We start from the raw sequence: 17887 nt of genomic DNA on the forward strand, positions 1-17887 counted from the left end.
AACACTAGACTCTTGAAGCCCTCTCCCTGTTTTAGAGCACCCCTTCACTGCTCATATCAAGGAGGGCCTTGTAAAGTGAACCCTCCACAGATTTTGAGGAGACAAGTATCATCCATCCTACACCAAATTTGACACAGTGCTGGGTAATTAATCTGAAGTGCTCAATAGAGCTGAGTGAAATTTTTTTGGTGAATAGTTTATTCACTGAAAAAAGCAGTTTCAGGCAATCCAAAACTATTTGCAAATTCACACTGAGTTTGCAGAATAGTTTCAACCAAACTGAACATTTCCAAAACATTTTCATTTTTTCCAGTCAAAATGGTTTGACAATGTCAAACCATTTTGATTTGTCAGGCTTGTGATGGTGGTGCCTTTTTTATAAACTTACTCTACCCACTGGGCCATAGTCTCCTGGAACGTAGGAAACTTAGGTTCATTTTCTCCCTCTGCCTGATGCGGAGCAGTGACTTGAACTTAGGTGTCCCATATCCAAAGTGGGTGACCTAAACACCTGGCTATAGAGTCATTCTCACACACTTTCCTTGGCCTAATGGCTATTCATTGCAATCATGGATGACTAAAAACTGTCACTATGAACAACAACGGAGAGAGCGAGAGACTCACATGAGAATATTTCACAGCCTCGTGGCTAAGGCACTCTCCTGCAATGTGGGAGACTCAAGTTCAAATTCCATTCTCCACCGTAGGCCATGGGGGGGAACTGAATCCTGATCTGCTACATCAAGGGAGACTATCCTAACCACTGGACTAAAAGTTATAAGGAGGCCTTGAGCACCCTCTCACCCCCATCTCATTCTCCAGAGATTTCGTGACTCTGGCTGTGATGTTGTATGAAGCATGGATGACCATTGATAATATTTTTAATATCCATATAACAAAATTGCAATGAATCTTACAAGATAAGCCATGTAAGATATCATTGGAAAAGTTAGAATTTGCTAATTATGATAAGCTTATCTATATGCATGCATCATCTTTGTATTGTAAGCTATAAATATATGTTATATGTCTGTATCTAAAACTTGTGCTGTGTTACTGGGGGACACCCCCAAGCAGATTAGCATCAGCATTATTCAGCCTGCTTGAAGGTCCATCAAGGGCAACCAGCTATACAGTGGCTCAGGGAGAGAAGCCAGGGGCTATGCCTATGAGTCAGCAGGACATGTAGGGCCATGCCTGTGGACTCCAAGTGCTATTCCATGTCCACATTCTGTGAGTTTGCATTTGGGACAAGCCACATGGCAAAAGATATAAAAGGCAGCTTCACCATCTCCATTTTGTCTTCATTCCTGCTTCTTATCTCTGGATCAACTTCTCTACATCTGAAGCTTTGAACAAAGGACTGACAGACCCATGCAGAGGAAATTTACAAGCCAACAAACTCACCGATACTGGCAAGAATATGATATATATAGACTTTGAAATTATATGTATGTATCTGATTCCTCTGATCATTTAATGTCTCTCTTCTCTTTTGTTCCTTTTCTTTTATAATAAAACTTTAGTTTTAGATACTAAAGGATTGGCTGGCCGTATGGTATTTTGGGTAAGATCCAACCCTATATTAATCTGGTAATGTAGCTGCTCCTTTAGGGATTAGAAGAACATTTTATAAAGGGAATAGAGTTTTAAATAACTTATTTTTACTGCACCTAGTTGCTGATTGGGAGCCAGAGACTGAAATTCAATAAAGAGGGCTGTGTGATTTCTGTTGGGCTTCTTGATAACCAGTGTGAGGAATCAGGAGCACTGTTTGTGACTGGTTGGTGAATCTAACTTCAGTTAGAACCACCAATTTTTGCAGAATCTGCTCTCCTTTTTGCAGCCTGCCCTGCCCTTGGCATTTTCAATGTGGGCTACTCTAGGCACATCAGGTCACACTAGTCTTCCTAGGTTTTTGTTAAAATATCCCAAACTGAAATGAAAGACATTGAGTTGCATTGAACAAAACTTTTCACTTGACCCAGCTCGAGGGGGAACATTATAAGTAATTGAATATTTAAAAGAATGTTATAAAGAGGATGGTGATAAGTTGTTCTACATCTCTACCAAGTGTAGGACAAACAGTAATTTGCTCAGGTTTGCAGCAAGGGACATTTAAGTTAGGTATTAGGAAAAGAATTCTAGCTCTATAGTTAAGCACTGCAACAGGTTTACCTCGGGAGGTTGTGGAATCCCAAGTCATTGGAGGTTTTTAAGAAAAGTTTAGATAAACACCTGTCAGGGATAATCTATGTATACTTTTTCATGCCTCAGTGCAGATCAATGGACTAGATGAGCTCTTGAGGACCCTTCCAGCCCTATATATTTATATGATTTCCTAAGTGCGCCCAAAATTTGCATACTCTGTGCTTGGCTTAAGCTAATATCATTTAGTCCCACTCTGTCATCAGCACGCTTTTTTTAAAAATAAAGAAAAAAGATGGTTGTTGCAGGAATCTCATTAGGGAAAAAAACAGGTTGCAGCAGGGCAGGAAGAAGAATCCTTTAAAGTGACTGAGGGATTTGGATGTCAGTGAAGACAACAGGTGGTAGACATCACATCAGGGTCATTACTCTGATCTTCACAGGGAGTAAAATACATCCTCAACATCTGAGCCAGAGCCAAAGCCAAACCCCTGAGACGTGCCAACATTCTGAAGCATCTTTCACTGCATTGACATGTCTTTTTGACTGCGGGCATGGGACAATGTAGAATGCTTTGAAGATGTCAAACCACCACTGGAAATTTTCATCTTGAGTCAAATCTCATTTGAGGAAGATTACTTTTCCCAAGAAAAGGAATGTCTTCCTGACTCCTAAAAATTACTTTACCATGAAATCTTTGGGAATTATCTTTCATGCTGACAACTCACTCTTTGAGGAAAGAGGAGTATTTAGTTAGGATCTAGGATTCTTGTGCCCTGACTGCTAGAGGGGACATCCTAAACAATTTAATGCCATCGACCTTAATTGCTTACTATGAAACACACCAGGATCAACTTGTCATCCATTTTCTCACTTTACATAGGAAACCAAAGGGACATAAAAGGACTGGGAGTAAATCTAGGTTATTGTACTGATGAGCAACACCTGATCAATTTAAGTTAAGCACTTCTTGAAGATCTTGAGATTTTAATATTGTAGAACACTAATCAAAACTCAAACATTAAAATATTATAGAAATTTTTAACTTGTGATTTGTATCTACAATCAACTCACTACAGAGTGTAAAATAGAAAAGTTAAAAGCTGAAAAAGGTCAAGTAGTAGTTAAGAGCAACGGATAAAATTTTAAGTTCCAGGGAAACAAATGAGAGGTTGATTGTTTCTGAGCATCTAAAAAAAGTAAGGTCACTTATTTAGATGTCTAAGTATGAATGCAGGTACCTAATTTTAATTATCTATATTTGAAAATTTTGGCCTATATGCCTAGCATACTACTGAAAGGCCAGTTACTTTTAACAATTAAGTGTCAGCTCACCAAGCAAGCTCCTCCACTGCTAACAGGAACTGATGGCTACAGGTTGTGATATCCTAATACAGTGAAACATGCATAAAAGGACAATCTTCAGTGGGCAACTCCTTGTCTTACGCAACTTCTTTAGACCATCTACATATGGTTTCTAGTACACTTTTCCTGAATGTTTAATTAAAATCCAAGGGCAAAATTTAGCCCTTGTTATAAATGGGTACAATGGGTACAATTCCACTGACTTCAGTGGAATTGTGTCTACTTACGGCAGGGCTAATTTTGGCTTCCCCGCTAATCAGTGAATATATTTTAGTACTCATTTTAGCCACCAGTTAAGTTATAGCTAGTTCTCATGCTGTTGCTTGGATAGCCTAGATAGAGGCCATCATGTGTGTTATATTTTCATGATGTTCTATCCTGATCCAAATTTGATGCATTACAAGACAGTCTGACAGATCTGGCAATTGACTAGAATATCTTTGGGAGAGTTTATCGTATCAAGTTTATGTATCATTGTGGGCCAGCAATTGTATGGGGAGGGTAACTAGAGCCCTCCATGAACTAAGAACAATGTGGAGTGATTAGGCAAATTCACTTAAGTTGTAACACCTCCAGAGACACACCACCCCCTGGGGAAGCTCACCTATACTAGTTCAAACTGGATTTTTAGAGGCCAATGGACAATGAAAGGATTTTTGGATACATAGCATAAATGTTAACTGAGTTAAGGCCTATTTCTGATCAAGCAAACAGATAGAACCTTCTGTCCAAAGGGAGGGCCTCAATTTTTGGGTTGGAAGGACTCACTCAATCAGAACTCTTGTAGAGGGGGGACGTGATCTCTGATAAGCTTATTAGTATATGTGTAGGTTCTTTTATTGTTTTTAATATGCTTTCATAGTCATCTTTTACCTTAAGAATAAATGTGCTTGCTTAGAAAAAGCTGTGTGGCAACTTAAAACCAGGGGCAATTACGCTGTTTATAGTTTCTGATGAGAAAAGCTAAGTGCACACAGGCCTGTAGAGACAGTCTGCCGTGCCGGGGGAACTCTGCAGCCTGGAAAAACCCCAGTCAGGAGGGAGAGAGAGGCAGGTCTTCACCCAAGAGAGGTGACAGATGCAGAGCCAGAAGCCTAAGGGTGGGTGCCCTTGCTGGACCACGAAGAGGGAATACAGGTGCAGTTTCCCTGATATGGGACAGGTAGAATGATTGTAATAGACAGGTGTCTGTTGACACCATCCAGGCATTGTGTTTTAGGTTTCTGGATGGTTTTTTCCATTCTGCATTCATTGGTCAAAGATGACTCTCACAAGGAAGTTGGTAGGCTTTCAAGAGCAAATGACCATAGCACCTTAGAAAGCATTGGGCAACTGTTTGAGAGAGCAGGACTTGTTTAGTTAGAAGACTGATCTCTTCATTTGACTTGCATTCCAACCACTGGATGTTTTCAATCATTCAAGATGTTTCTTCTGAATGGTGTCCAACTTCTTTTCCATCTTAACAATTAGAGGCCATGTTTCAGTCCCATAGGTCAAGATACTGATCATTGTATATCCTCAATTCCCTCTCTCTACTTATCACAGTGTTTGGTTTTCAAAAGATATTCTTGATGAAGCGCCCCATTACTGCTAACGTTTTTGGAATGAAGGTTTCGAGTTCTTCCTTGATGCCATCCATGCTACCCATAACATAGCCAAGGTAGGTGGTCACCCAACACAGTCATATTGACTAGTGGGTTCCCACACCACATTCAAAATCACCAGCTGGAAGAACTTCAGTTTTATTTCAATTAATTTTCAGCCCAACTTCTGCCATTAAACATTCCCAAGCTTTAAGTGCCATTGATTTGGCAATTAGTGGATCTGACAAAGTGAGAATTTTCTGTAGTATTTTTATGAATCTTATGTGTGCCTCAGTTTCCCCTCTATGGTGCATTGCTACCCAGATAGCGAAAAAGGATTACGTTTGCTCTCCAGGCAGGCAAAGGTGTGTTCATCACCTGCCTGTCTGGGTAGAATGAAGAGCCCTTAAGGAATTGGTTGAAATCAACCCAGATCAATAAGAAGGGCGGACAGACAATGCAAGCACCAATGACTGATGGATTTCCCTGCCTCTCAGCAGGGAAGCTGAGTAAAGACCCCATCTGAAGAACGAAAGACACAGACTGGAGGTGAGTGGGTAGAAGTGTTGGTTTCTGGAGGTAGGTGGGAGCTCTCTCGCTTGGGAACTAACTAAGGAACAAAGAGAGAGAGTGAGAGAGAACATGTGCGAGCATAAATCTGATAATGGAGTTCACTACAGTTGGCTGGGGCTCTGGGATGACCAGAATGGACTATTCTTTAACCTTAATTTATCTGTGCTAATCTAAAGACTTGTGCGTGTTTCTGTTTACTAAAACTCCACTGTTTTGAAAATGTGTTTGAATGCCACTACAAACACTGGGTGAGGTGCTTTAGTCCTTGAAAAGTGTGTAAGTCTCTAGCAGGAATCTATCTCAGTTGGACTCACTGAACAGAGTTCACAATGTGAAGCAGGAGTGCTGATGCCCCAGAGGTTCAGTCTCAGGAGGTGGAGAGGCTGAGTGGCCTACCCTGAAGGAAGAGTCAGATCCTTTGGGGTCCAGCATATCAAAGGATTTCTTCCAAGAGATGGTTCCAAAGTTGGGTGGAGTAGCACCGATTCTGGGGATCCATGACAGTTGGAGGCCTGTATGGGGATTGAAGAATGCTATGCCATCGGCAAAACTGATATCGGTGAGGTTCTTATTATCCAGATATATTCCTAAAATATATTTACTCGGTGTTTGGTCAAGCACATATTCTGACAACACTGAAGAATTCTGGGGCAGCGAGACAGCCTTGCTGAATATCTGACCTACTTCAGAGGAAGTCAGTTCTTTTCCCATTTACAAGAACGCAGCTTGAAGAGTCATACAAGAGATGAAACACTATACGGAATTTGTCAGAGATTAACATTTGATTTACTGAATATGCAATCTGAATATACGATATATGTTACTTCTACTATGGGTTTCCAGAAGTTTGTGGAAATTTGAGGCATATACAGTGGATATACTCTAAGATAAAAAAAATTGAAAATAAGGAGGAACAGAGGAGGGACTCTTTAAACAGCCGTGTCAGTTACATATGATAGATTAATGTCTTTTTTTTAAATAAGTGACAAAATTTGTTTGAAGATGCAAGTTATCATCACACCTTTGCTAGATTTAAGTAATCAAGTCAGACAAACATAGAAAGCTCTACTTTATTTGCTAATTTGAGTGACCATTTTCTTTAATTATGGATTTTTTTCTTCCATTGAGGGATACTGTCAAGGTTGGCATTTAAAAAAATTTTTTTTGGTATTTTTATCATCTTTGTATGTAAAGTCCACTTAATTCTTTTAGAAATACTTTCTTCCCCAGGATAACAATGTTTCAAATGTTTTAGTTAATAAACCAATGGGAGCAGCCTAAAATTCAAGAACAGCTCTACAAGAATAAACCAATATATGGAAGAAATATTTTGGTAAAGGAACAAATTTCAGCTTCAAGTTTCAAAGGGGATTATTTCAAAACTGGTATTTTTAAAAAACTGAATTACAATTACATCCCATAGCCTCCAGTTGGTTAGACAAGATAATTTTTACCATATCAAGTAGATGCATATCACTGTTCTTCACATTTCGACCTGGGCTTAACAGCATACCAAAGCATCTGCAAAAGGTTTTTAAAAAATTAAAAACATTAGAGTCATTGAAAAGTACAGCAGTATCTTCTTGAGTGTGCACATAATGACACAGATCACCCACTATTTTCCCTTTGTGTAGGAGAATCATATCTACAGTAAACTGCTGCTGGTGCTCTGTTGTCACACACATTCAGCAAATGCCATAATATATACTAGACATGGCCAAGAAATGGTTTACTGAAAAGATAGGTAAAGACAAATCAAGTATCAATTTCTGTTATGAACAGCTAACCTTTACTGAATAAATATAAAGCTTAAAGTATAGAATTTAAACATTAAAACAGTTCCAATACATAGGAAGTATTTGAGAGGAAAGCAAGGTATTCAATATTTCACCAAATCAAGGAACATTTATAAAAAATTTAACCTATCTTTGTACAGAAGGACTAAATACTATTTTTAATGCTGTTTTCCACCATTTATAATACAGTATCAGTGTTCCTTCAAAATGAAAATGCTTTTCTGTTCATTCCCTATTTTAGTGTCATGTTAATTGCTAACCTTAAATTTGAATTGTAAAGAAAAAACATGGATTGTTGCTTTCTTTTTCTGTATTTCTTTATATACATATCAAATGAGCTGAAGGGTTTTGTTCAAATTTGAGCAATTGAGAGGGGAAAGGATTAAGTTATAAAATATATAACATTTTGAACTGTATACACACTGTTGACCATTTGGGAGAAAGTATATACTTCTTCAATGTTCATTATTCCAGTCCCTTCAATTAAGGTATGGGAGCTTACAAAACACATGATTTATACTATAGTAGCCTGCAGAGGGTTCCAACTGAGATCAGGACCCCATTGTGTTAATTGTTTATATACATAATGAAAGACAGCACCCTGTCCCGGAGACCATGAAGTCTAAACAGATAAGACAAACAAAGGAAGTATTACCATACCCATTTTACAGTTGGGGAAACAGGTACTGGGGGTATGACTACAATGCACACTAAGCCCAGGCTCTGACTCAGGTTCAGCTCCCACTCCACTTCTGTCCACACATAAATCAGCCTGACTCAGGTCAGCAAGCACTCAAGACCCAGTTCCTAAGGCTATGTTCAGACTGATGGTGGCAAAATCGCCGCCGCCAGATCGATCTTTCTTGATCAATTGAGCGGTCAGTGAGACCTGCTCAATTGATCAGGAAGTTGACTGAGTAAGTCCACCCCCTCAAGTAACGTAGTGCTGAGCCGACGGGAAGAGCGACAGTGAGAACAGCGCGCAGAAGGGAAGCAGAGCAGTCGACGTCAGTTACGCAAACTACTTGGTGTAGTTTGCGTAACTCCCGTCGACTGCCGCCGAATCGCGCGGTAAGTGTGAACCAGCCCTAAGGCTCTGCTATGGAGATGAGTCAGAGTCTGAGTCCCACTGTGACTCAGGTCCAAGCCCTGTCATTTTGCAGTGTGGATGCAAGCACAAGGTCAAGCAGCAGACCCAAGTCAGAAGGTCAACATAATGCAGGATGGACATGTTAGTCCAGCTGTGAAACCCAGGCCCTGCAACATAAACCCTAGTTTACAGTGCAATATGGATGTTCAAGCACAGGCTTGGAAACACTGAGTTCACAAATCTGGGTATCATAGATTCTGGCTGAGTGATCAGTGCAGCCATACCAGGAAAGATTAAGTGGCTTGCCCAAGGTCAGACAGGAGTCTGCACTGAACCAAACTCTTGAATCCCAATCCAGTGCTTGAGCCACAAGGCTATCTTTCTACAAAAAATAAATAAAACAAAAACAAAAAAAATACTTCCTCTAAAGTCCCAAAGAAGACTTCAGCAAAACCTGGAAAAAACAAACTTAATACGTCTCATATTTTTAAGATTAAATAAAGCAGGACATTTTTTAAAACAATCTTTTCAGACTTTATTTATACAGGATAGGGAAACAAAGGCACAAAGCTAGTTTTTAAAAAAAATCCTTGGTTTGTCACAAATAGAATGGTTAGTTTTATATATATCTGCACATGTATAAATGGACAAATTTTATACAATATTACACAGAATATTTTTTAAGAAACTAGATCTCAAAATCAAGAAAGTATCTGAGCAGCATTAGTAACAGACAATTATAAAAAAGCAGACAATATTTTAGTCTTTTTGACAGTTTTTTTTTGCACAATAGCCTAATTTTCTCTAATGGAAGAAAGGTTTGACTGTTTCACAATGAAAATTTAGGTGTTACAACAAATAGGGATCATAAGGAACAGACAGTTTAGACATATAGTATTCATAGGAATCCACAAAAGCAGACTCACAGCTAACTAATTAATAGTGTGGTGAGCATGGTGTGTTTTAAGTGGAGATGTAATAAACAATACAATTACATTAGCAGAGTGAATATCATATTAAAAACTGTTACAAACACAGGTTTTTCCACATAAGTGATTATTACCCTATTAACCAGGTTTGTTCCTGTTCATTTTATGCATGTGATATTCTTTTTCTGCTTCATTATATAAATAAGACATAGTAGTAATTTATATAAAAATTATCTTTTTCTCTCTTTCTATTTTATTATTATAGAGCATAAAAAAATGAACAACTACACAGGCTTCAAAAGGCAAGTGAGTATATAAAAGCAATAGGTAGGATTAACGGGGAAGAGACAACAAACTGGAAGATAGACACACAATTCAGAACTGTCTGTTGCCTTTTTAGGCCCCAATCCTGCAACTTGTTGCATGTGGGTCATCAACTGTATCTGCACAAAGCCCCACTAAAGACAATGAGGCTACACAGAAGTGCGCCACTCTGCCTGCATGCAACAAGTTGCAGCATCAGAACCACCTTGAAAATAAACTACGGTCATCCACAAATTAATAAAGATTTCCATTTATGCAACAAGTCTTATCCATGGGTACACCCAGTGGCCTTAACATAATATGCAGGGGATTAGAGTTAAGGTTCAGTTCTTTGATCATGTGCATCCAGCTGATGTTCTGCACCTATGATCTAATGATACGGGTCAAGATTCTAACCTCAGTTATACTGGTATGAATCAGACTCTCTCTGCAGAAGTGAATGGAGTTACTCTACATTTGTAAGTGAGGTCAAGTCAAGCTCACTGCCTAGAAATGAAAGGGTATTTCAGTCTTCAGACAAATTCTGTTGTTGGCTTCTCTGCTGCCTGAGAGTGAGACTTAAAATATTTAACAGCTGTGATGAGGATACCTACACAGAGAAAATTAACAACTCATTTGACCAGATAACAATAACCAGTCACTCCCTGCCAGAGCAAGACTGAAGTCAGTGGCCCCAAATGTGAAAAACTATATCACATTAACAACATCTTATAACATCTAATTTCTCCTTACCTTCCAAGTTCTAAAATTTAAATTTCTCTGAATCTGTCAACATCCTTTGTATAGTGTAGATGTAGACATCAAAACTGGACATAGACTTCCAGTAAAGTTCTTGTTAATGCCATATACAATGGTATTAACAACTCCCCATGTCTAAACCCCAGGATTTATTTGCTCTTCTAGCCACAGCACTGCACTGCAAGCGCATGTTCAGTTGGTTATCCACCATGACCCTTAGCCCCTTTTTGAATCCCTGCTTTCCAAAAATATAATCCCACCCTAAAAATGTGACCCATATTTTACATTTCTAGATGCACAACCATGTATTTAGCTGTATTAAAATGCATGTTGTTCATGAGCCCAGTTTACTGTGTATGCAGATTGCTCTACAGAACTGACCTATCCTTAATATACCACATTGCCAATTTGTCTCATCTGCAAATTTTACCAGCAATAATATATTTTCTTCTAGACTATTGATAAAGAGAATAAATAGCATGGGGCCAAGAACAGATCCCTCTGAGACTCCATTAGAAACTTCCCTTTCAGATTATAAATCCCCATTTACAATTACTCTGAGATCAGTTAACCAGTTTTTAATTCATTTAATGTGTGCTGCTCTGATTTTGTATAGAGTTACTTTTTTAATCAGGTTATGCAGTACTAAGTCACATGACTTATAGAAGTCTAAGTAGATTAGATCAACGCAGTTACCTTTGTTAACCAAAGTTGTAATCACAAAAAACAAAATCTAGGAGGTCTCCTAGAATTACCTCAAGTTGTAATACTTTGTTAGAAAATCTATAATTTTTTAGGAATTCCAAGGTAGCATGAGACTTCCAGTGTATGTCCCCAGAGTGAAATCTCCCACAATAGTGCGATTTTTCTTTCTACATATTATAGATGGATGTTTAAAGAAATGCCTTATCCTGTTCTCTAGCCTAATTTGGTGGTCCATAACAAACTCCCATCAGCATTCTCATCCTGTGATTTGTCAGTTAAAACATTGATCCATAAGCTTTCCAAGTACTGTGCTTTAGAACTGTCAATTACTCTAAAGCAAGTGAACCTTTTTATAACAGATTTCTTACTGCACTTACTTAAAGTAGTTAATAAGATACTCATATCAAATCATCATTTAAGACTACTAAAGACCAAATGTTTTACAGATCTTGAAGTTTGCATGAAAATACAAAAAAATGAAATAAATGTTCTGATGTCCCATAGCCTCCAACTACAAAAGAAATTAGAAATTAATTCTGTAGCCTCTCTAACTATCAAAACTTGGAAAATCATCTAAATGACACTAAAAAGAAGTGGGAATCTTTATAGGCAGAGCTTAAATTAATGTTTTTGAAGTAGAGAATGAAACAAATAATTCTTAATGTTTTCCCAAGAAAATACACCGTTTGAAGAGAAGAGAAATCAGCTAGAGGCAATTTCATTTTTGTAAAAACTAAATAACTAGGCACTAATGCAACAACTATTCCTGAATTGTCACTGGTTGCTAGGAGCTGAAAGAACTCTGAGGATCATATGTGAGCCAGTCATTAATTAACCCAAAATCACTTTCATCCACTAGGCCCAAGAGGAAACTATTAACACATGCAGATTTACAGAACCCAAACTGAGCTTCATCAAACTGGAATATAGGAAGACAAAAATACAATTGTTTTGGGTGTAAAAGAGACTTAGCTCTTTGCTGTTCAGCATAGTTAGCTATACAAGAATTTCCTGTATGAATTTCCACTATATATTATCCATGTGTAGCCTCACCAGGAGCATAAATTCTCAGCTTTGCAAAAAGTTGAGTTTCCTTTTCAGACAGACAAGCTGGAACACTAATTACTTCCTTACAGACCACTGAAATTCAGGAAAATGAAGAACTGACTAGCTAGGGTCAGCTATGTATCTGCACAGCCTCACACACACACCACAAAGAGTATAATTCCTGTCTAACAAAACATTTGTATTGTTTTCCAGACTCCAACTTAATTCCTTTAGAGCTGAAATTTTCCATGGCTTGCTTGATATCAATGGGATTTTTGTGAAGTTTGAGCAAAATCTGTTTAACCATTTTTGAGTTATGTGGTTATAAACAAGATCTTGTTTAAATACTAAAATTAGAAATTAATTTTCCTTTTTTTGTGCTTTGGTATTTTTACAAATATATATGTATATTCCATACAGAAACTAAGTTCTTTAGGTTGCAAATTCAAACACCCAAAAGATAGGGAATGACAGATTTACAGCTGCCCATAAAGTTACTGTCTTGTATCCCTCCACCACCCATTGTGCATAATGAAAAAGACAGGGAAAAATTAGTGTGCAATTATGTAATTACAGACTATCATAATGCCTCCCACTCCCACAGCAAAGAAAGGGTTGTATTTTAATACTATATTTGACATACCATTTACAGATAGTTACTGGATACAGAAATTAAGTTGTATCAGGACATTGGGCGTGGATTTACAGGCCAAATTATTCTATATCCTGTTTTCAATTCTATTTTCCCAAAGAGAAGAAATGGAGTTTCAGGATACAGAAAATCACACAAAGGAGTTTAAAGGTAATATTTTTACTGTATTTTAGTTGTCTAAAGAGTTTTAATTTTCATTTTACAAGAAATCTGGAAGACAGTGAAAGATACACACCTTTTAAAAAATTTTTTTATTATTATTTTGTGCTGAGACTCTCTTAACCACTTCAAGGTACTTTCTCCTACTAATCACTGATTAATGTATTACTTTTCTCATCTTTTTCATTATATGTGACTTGAAAGTGTACTTGAATTCTTTTGATAAGACTGCCACCTGGTGGACTTTTTCATTTTAATTTTTTTCATGTTACTATTCAGGAGGAACTTCCCAATTATACTATACCAATCATTCCCCTTGCCAATGTAGTTAAGGGCAGTTAGGTATTCTCTATTATGAAAGAACAACTACTTATACAGTAACTGGTTCTTTTAGATGCGTTATCAACATGAATTCTTCTATTGTGATGGGACCTATTCTATTGCCCCCAGTTGTACCTCTTATTGTAACAGGTGCTTGTGAGAGGGGTCCCTGAAGAGGGATGGGGAGGAAGGATGGGTGGGGGTGTGGATGTGAAACAGTTGGAGTAAGCCCAGTTGGATGATCTGTCGGGCCCATGTGTCTGTAGTAATTGCTGCCCAATTGGTGTAAAAAGGACGTAAATGATGACCGAAAAAGGTTGCTGCTTTGGCCATTGGGGTGCATCTCAGACCCTTGACCAATACTTCAAAACACCTGTTTTGTCTGTGACGGTTGTGAGGAAGTTGACTGATTAGATGTTTGTTTCCTCCTCTGGGGTCTCTGTTTCTGTCTATAGGTGTCATATGGCCTCTGCTGATGCATGGAGGAGAAGTCTCTCCTCTGGTAGAATAGTATCGCCTGTGTTTAAAGGACAGGGTGTAGATTCCTAGGGTTCTGAGGGTCATCCTAGAATTCTTCATTGAGTGTAGGGTTTTATCCGTCTTTTTGGAGAATAGTTTCTCCTTGTCAAATGGCATATCTTCCACATTTGTTTACAGGTCCTAGGAATACCTGACGATTGCAGCCAGAAGGTGCTGCTGCTGTTGCTGTTGTTCAAGCTGCCGTATCTGCAACCTCGAGGGATGCCTGCAGGAATGTTCGGGTGATTAACTGGCCCTCATCTACTAAGGATTTGAGAGTTGTGCTTGTTTATCCTCTGGTAAGTACTGTGTCAGTTTGTTGATCTTGCAGTAGTTATGATCACATTGGGCCAATAGGACATTATAGTTAGCCACTCTGAATTGCAAGGTTGCTGATGAATACACCTTGAAGCCAAATAAGTCCAATATTTTGCTGTCCTTGTCCTGTGGAGTGGACTTCTGTTGTGATTGTTTGTTTCTGTGTTGCACAGCGTCGGCTACCATGGAGTTAGGAGGAGGGTGAGTGAACAGGAATTCCATGCCCTTTGAGGGAACATAATATTTCCTGTCTGCCCTCTTATAGATTGGTGGAGTCGATGTGGGTGTCTGCCAGATAGTATCAGCATGTTGCATTATTGCATCATTAATGGGCAGCGCAATTTTTGTATTAGCCAATGTATACAATATCTGTAATAGTTTATGTTGATTCTCTTCCATCTCCTGTAAGGATATTTCATGGCTTATTGCCACACATTTAGACAACTATCATCAGCTGAGGTGGGCAGTGGTGGCATTATTGCCTTGTCAGGAGATGAGGATGAGTTATGGGATGGTGAGGTATCCTGTTGCACCCCCTCATCTGTCTCATCCATTTCCTCCTCCTGAGTCTCCCATGGTTCAGGGGATGGAGGAATAGGTTTATCTGTAGCTGTGGCAGATGCTGTAGGGTAGAGCTTTGTATGATACTCATGAGTCCCAAGGAGGCCACTGTGTAAGAAAAGATCTCTAGGAAAACAGTTTCATTTGTTCTATCCACTCCTTTATGGTTTTCTCGATTTGTGCCAGTGATCTAGAGGAAGATACTGACTCCCTTCTGTCCGGGGATGAGTGGTATGGGGAGAAAACCCCTCCCTGCATGACATCCTCATCATCGCTGGTGAATGGAATGGCGATGGGCGAGATTGATAATTGCGATGCCTGTTGTTTGGGTGATATATTGGTGCATTGAGAGGGTAATGTGATGGAGGAGTGTCCTTCCGTGTGCGGTGCCATGGCTGTTGCTTTAGTGCTGTTGGTATCAAGGTGGTCTTTTCAACCGGCAGAGTGGTCGGTACCATAGAATTAGTTTTTGCCTTCTTTGGTGCTGAGGGTGGTGACGGTGCTGCTGACAGTGTTGATGATGGTGCCAGTGGTGGTGGCATCTGTGTCATGATGGATCTCAACACCATCTTGGCCAGTATTGAGGATGCCGTGACAGACTCCGGTTTGCAGCTCGGCACTAATGTCTTCTTGATGCCGTCAGTGCTGGAAGTAGTCGGGGCACCAAGAGTGCTCTTCCCTGAGGTGGTCAGCATTGGGGGTAAAGATCTGGCCGTGTTCTTTTTGGCACATCTCTGCTGGGTGAAGTTGGGGCTCTTTTCCTCTTTTCAGTAGAGGTTTGAGCCAAATCCCTGCCCTTGTCTCTGATACTGGGTTCAGAGATGGGTTGAAGGGATTTCTCCACAAGAATAAGTTTCAGGCGGAGATATCTGTCTCCCCTAGCTCTCGCCTTAAGGTTAGCACAGTGAGTGCAATTAGTTGGGACATGTCCCTCTCTGAGGCACATGACATAGAGGGTATGACCATTGGAGACCAAGATTGCATTTCTGCAGGTTCACATCTTTTGAATCCTGGTGCTCCAGGCATTTTAGGTAGTCTAAGGAGGAACGACCTCCTCTCTTCTTCTTCTTCTTCTTCCCCTCCCCCCCCCCCCTCAAAAATATACCCTCTCTTAACTAAGTTATCTGTGAGTAAAACGTTCTCTAAAACTAACTATATCTGGATTATATTCTCAGGCAAAGAGAGTGCTGCGGAGCTCCGTCTCAGGCCGAGGATGGTTGAGAAAGAACTGAGGGGGTTGGGCTGCGCAAGCGACGGTTGAGGCACAAACGGCGCCCCGAGACACCCTCCGTGCACATGCAGCCCGGACAGGCACTGCTGCAGAAAGCTCCGATTTACAGCACCGGGATGCACCGACACCTGAAGTGGAGCACCCACAGGAACAACGCTTGAAGATTTTGAGGCCCAGTATGATAAGAATTGTAAGGTCACCTAAATCAAGTTGATATTGGGGTGATCTTCTGAGGATCACTCAGTCATCGAGCTATGAGTAGAACTGGATTACCTGTTTGCTTAGATGAAATGCCAGGACTTCCAAGCATTCTGAATGCCCTCCGTCCTGTGGAAAGACCAAAGGGCAAGACACCATACAAGTGGTGAGATGTTCCTACTAGGAATGGGAGGAATTTCATGAGGGCCAGATGCATTAACATGTGAAAATGGGCATCTTGAAAGCTGAGAGCTGTGAGCCAGTCTTGAGCATTTAACAAAAGAATTATGGAGGCCAGAATTACCATCCTGAACTTGAAATGCCAGATGAACCTGTTGAGATGCTAAAAGTCCAGAATGAGATGCCAAACTACTTTCTTCTTTGGAATGAGAAAGTAATGGAAATAAAATATCCTGCCACGGCCTGTTGCAGGCAGTAGATGGAGTCCACCTCTTGTTTCAACAGTATCATGTGAGAGGAGTCCTGAAGAAGGGTGAGAGGTAGAAAGGGATTGGAATTGAATGCAGTACCTTTTGCTGACAATCTCCAGGACCCACTGGTCTGAACTGACCCCATTCCAGGCTTCCACAACAAAAAACAAAAAAAAACCAAAAAAAAACAGAGACAGAGAGGGAGGACATTTGTAGGATGTTCTGACAGACTCTCAATGGTGGTGTCAAATTTGTTGGTGGGAGGAAGATACCAAGTGCACCACAGCTAAGAAAGAGCTCTCCTCCCCGTCACACTAATATCTGATGCTGCATTAGTTGACCTGGCAGGAAAAGTTTATACTGTCTTTTGAGAGAAGAGGTATCTAGCCCTGGAAAGGGGGACAAGTAGCTAATGGTTTTCAGGGATAGGTTACCTAGTAGGCAAAGGTTGATAGGTATATGGATACTGGACTAGCGGACAAGAGAAGGATACCAGGTGACCTGTTCTCTGCAATCCATGCCTTTTCCTACTGAGAGAACAGTCCCTGGAGTCTATCCCGGATTTCCACTGAGATCCCAATAGAGGGAAGGAAAGGAGAGTGGGAAATAAGCCCATAATGTGCACCAGTGGGGAGGATGAAAAGAAGTAAGCCTCCTACAAAAGTGGGGCTGCCCTTCCAGGAGTTACAAGGGTGCTCTTTTGTCCCTTCGATTCAAGTAGGGGACTGGACCAGTGTCACCAATACTTCGCTTGTTTGCAACATTAAGGTCTCAGTGACGAGTGATCTAGTCAGCACCATCACCAACCTATCCAGGGATGGTGATCTTCAATGAGGCCCACAGATAAATCATTTGGTCCATATATACTGTAGGTGCCAACAGGAACAGCACCAATATGCCAAGTACTAAGGTGACTGTGCCACAGGAAGGGCAGTTCACAGGTTTAGTGGTATAGACCATGAGTGTAATGTTTGCTTATGCTAACTGAAAATGTGTTGAAATGCAAGTAGGGAGCAGGCCTTTAGGCCTAAGGTTCAGGCTTCACACTAGCTAAAGTGAAGTTGTTAGCATGAATGGAGATATTAATAAAAATGACTCAAGACATAACCTTGGGTCATGTAGTAAATATGTTTTTGTTTTAACTGGGGTTAGCTAGTGTTGTGGAGGAATTTTTGCATGTTTTGGAATACTAGTAACCA

The 17887-nt window shown here is 39.9% G+C and overlaps 1 protein-coding gene across 10 annotated transcripts in view; it reads right to left on the bottom strand.

Annotated features, from left to right (window-relative positions):
- Positions 1-17887, bottom strand: part of RABGAP1L (RAB GTPase activating protein 1 like) — a 483894-nt gene that overhangs the window by 401127 nt on the left and 64880 nt on the right. For all 10 annotated transcript variants that reach the window (XR_010917038.1, XR_010917039.1, XM_067532377.1 and 7 more), the window contains exon 8: positions 7124-7190. Coding sequence is in view for 8 of the 10 variants with exons in the window: in XM_067532377.1 (XP_067388478.1) it covers positions 7124-7190 (67 nt within the window). In the remaining 2 variants the exon portion in view is untranslated. The remainder of the gene's footprint in view (positions 1-7123; positions 7191-17887) is intronic.

The sequence above is a fragment of the Emydura macquarii genome, unplaced genomic scaffold (genome assembly GCF_026122565.2).
Source record: "Emydura macquarii macquarii isolate MOO-44397 ecotype Brisbane River unplaced genomic scaffold, CSIRO-AGI_Emac_v2 contig_3287, whole genome shotgun sequence".
Lineage (NCBI taxonomy): Eukaryota > Metazoa > Chordata > Testudines > Chelidae > Emydura > Emydura macquarii.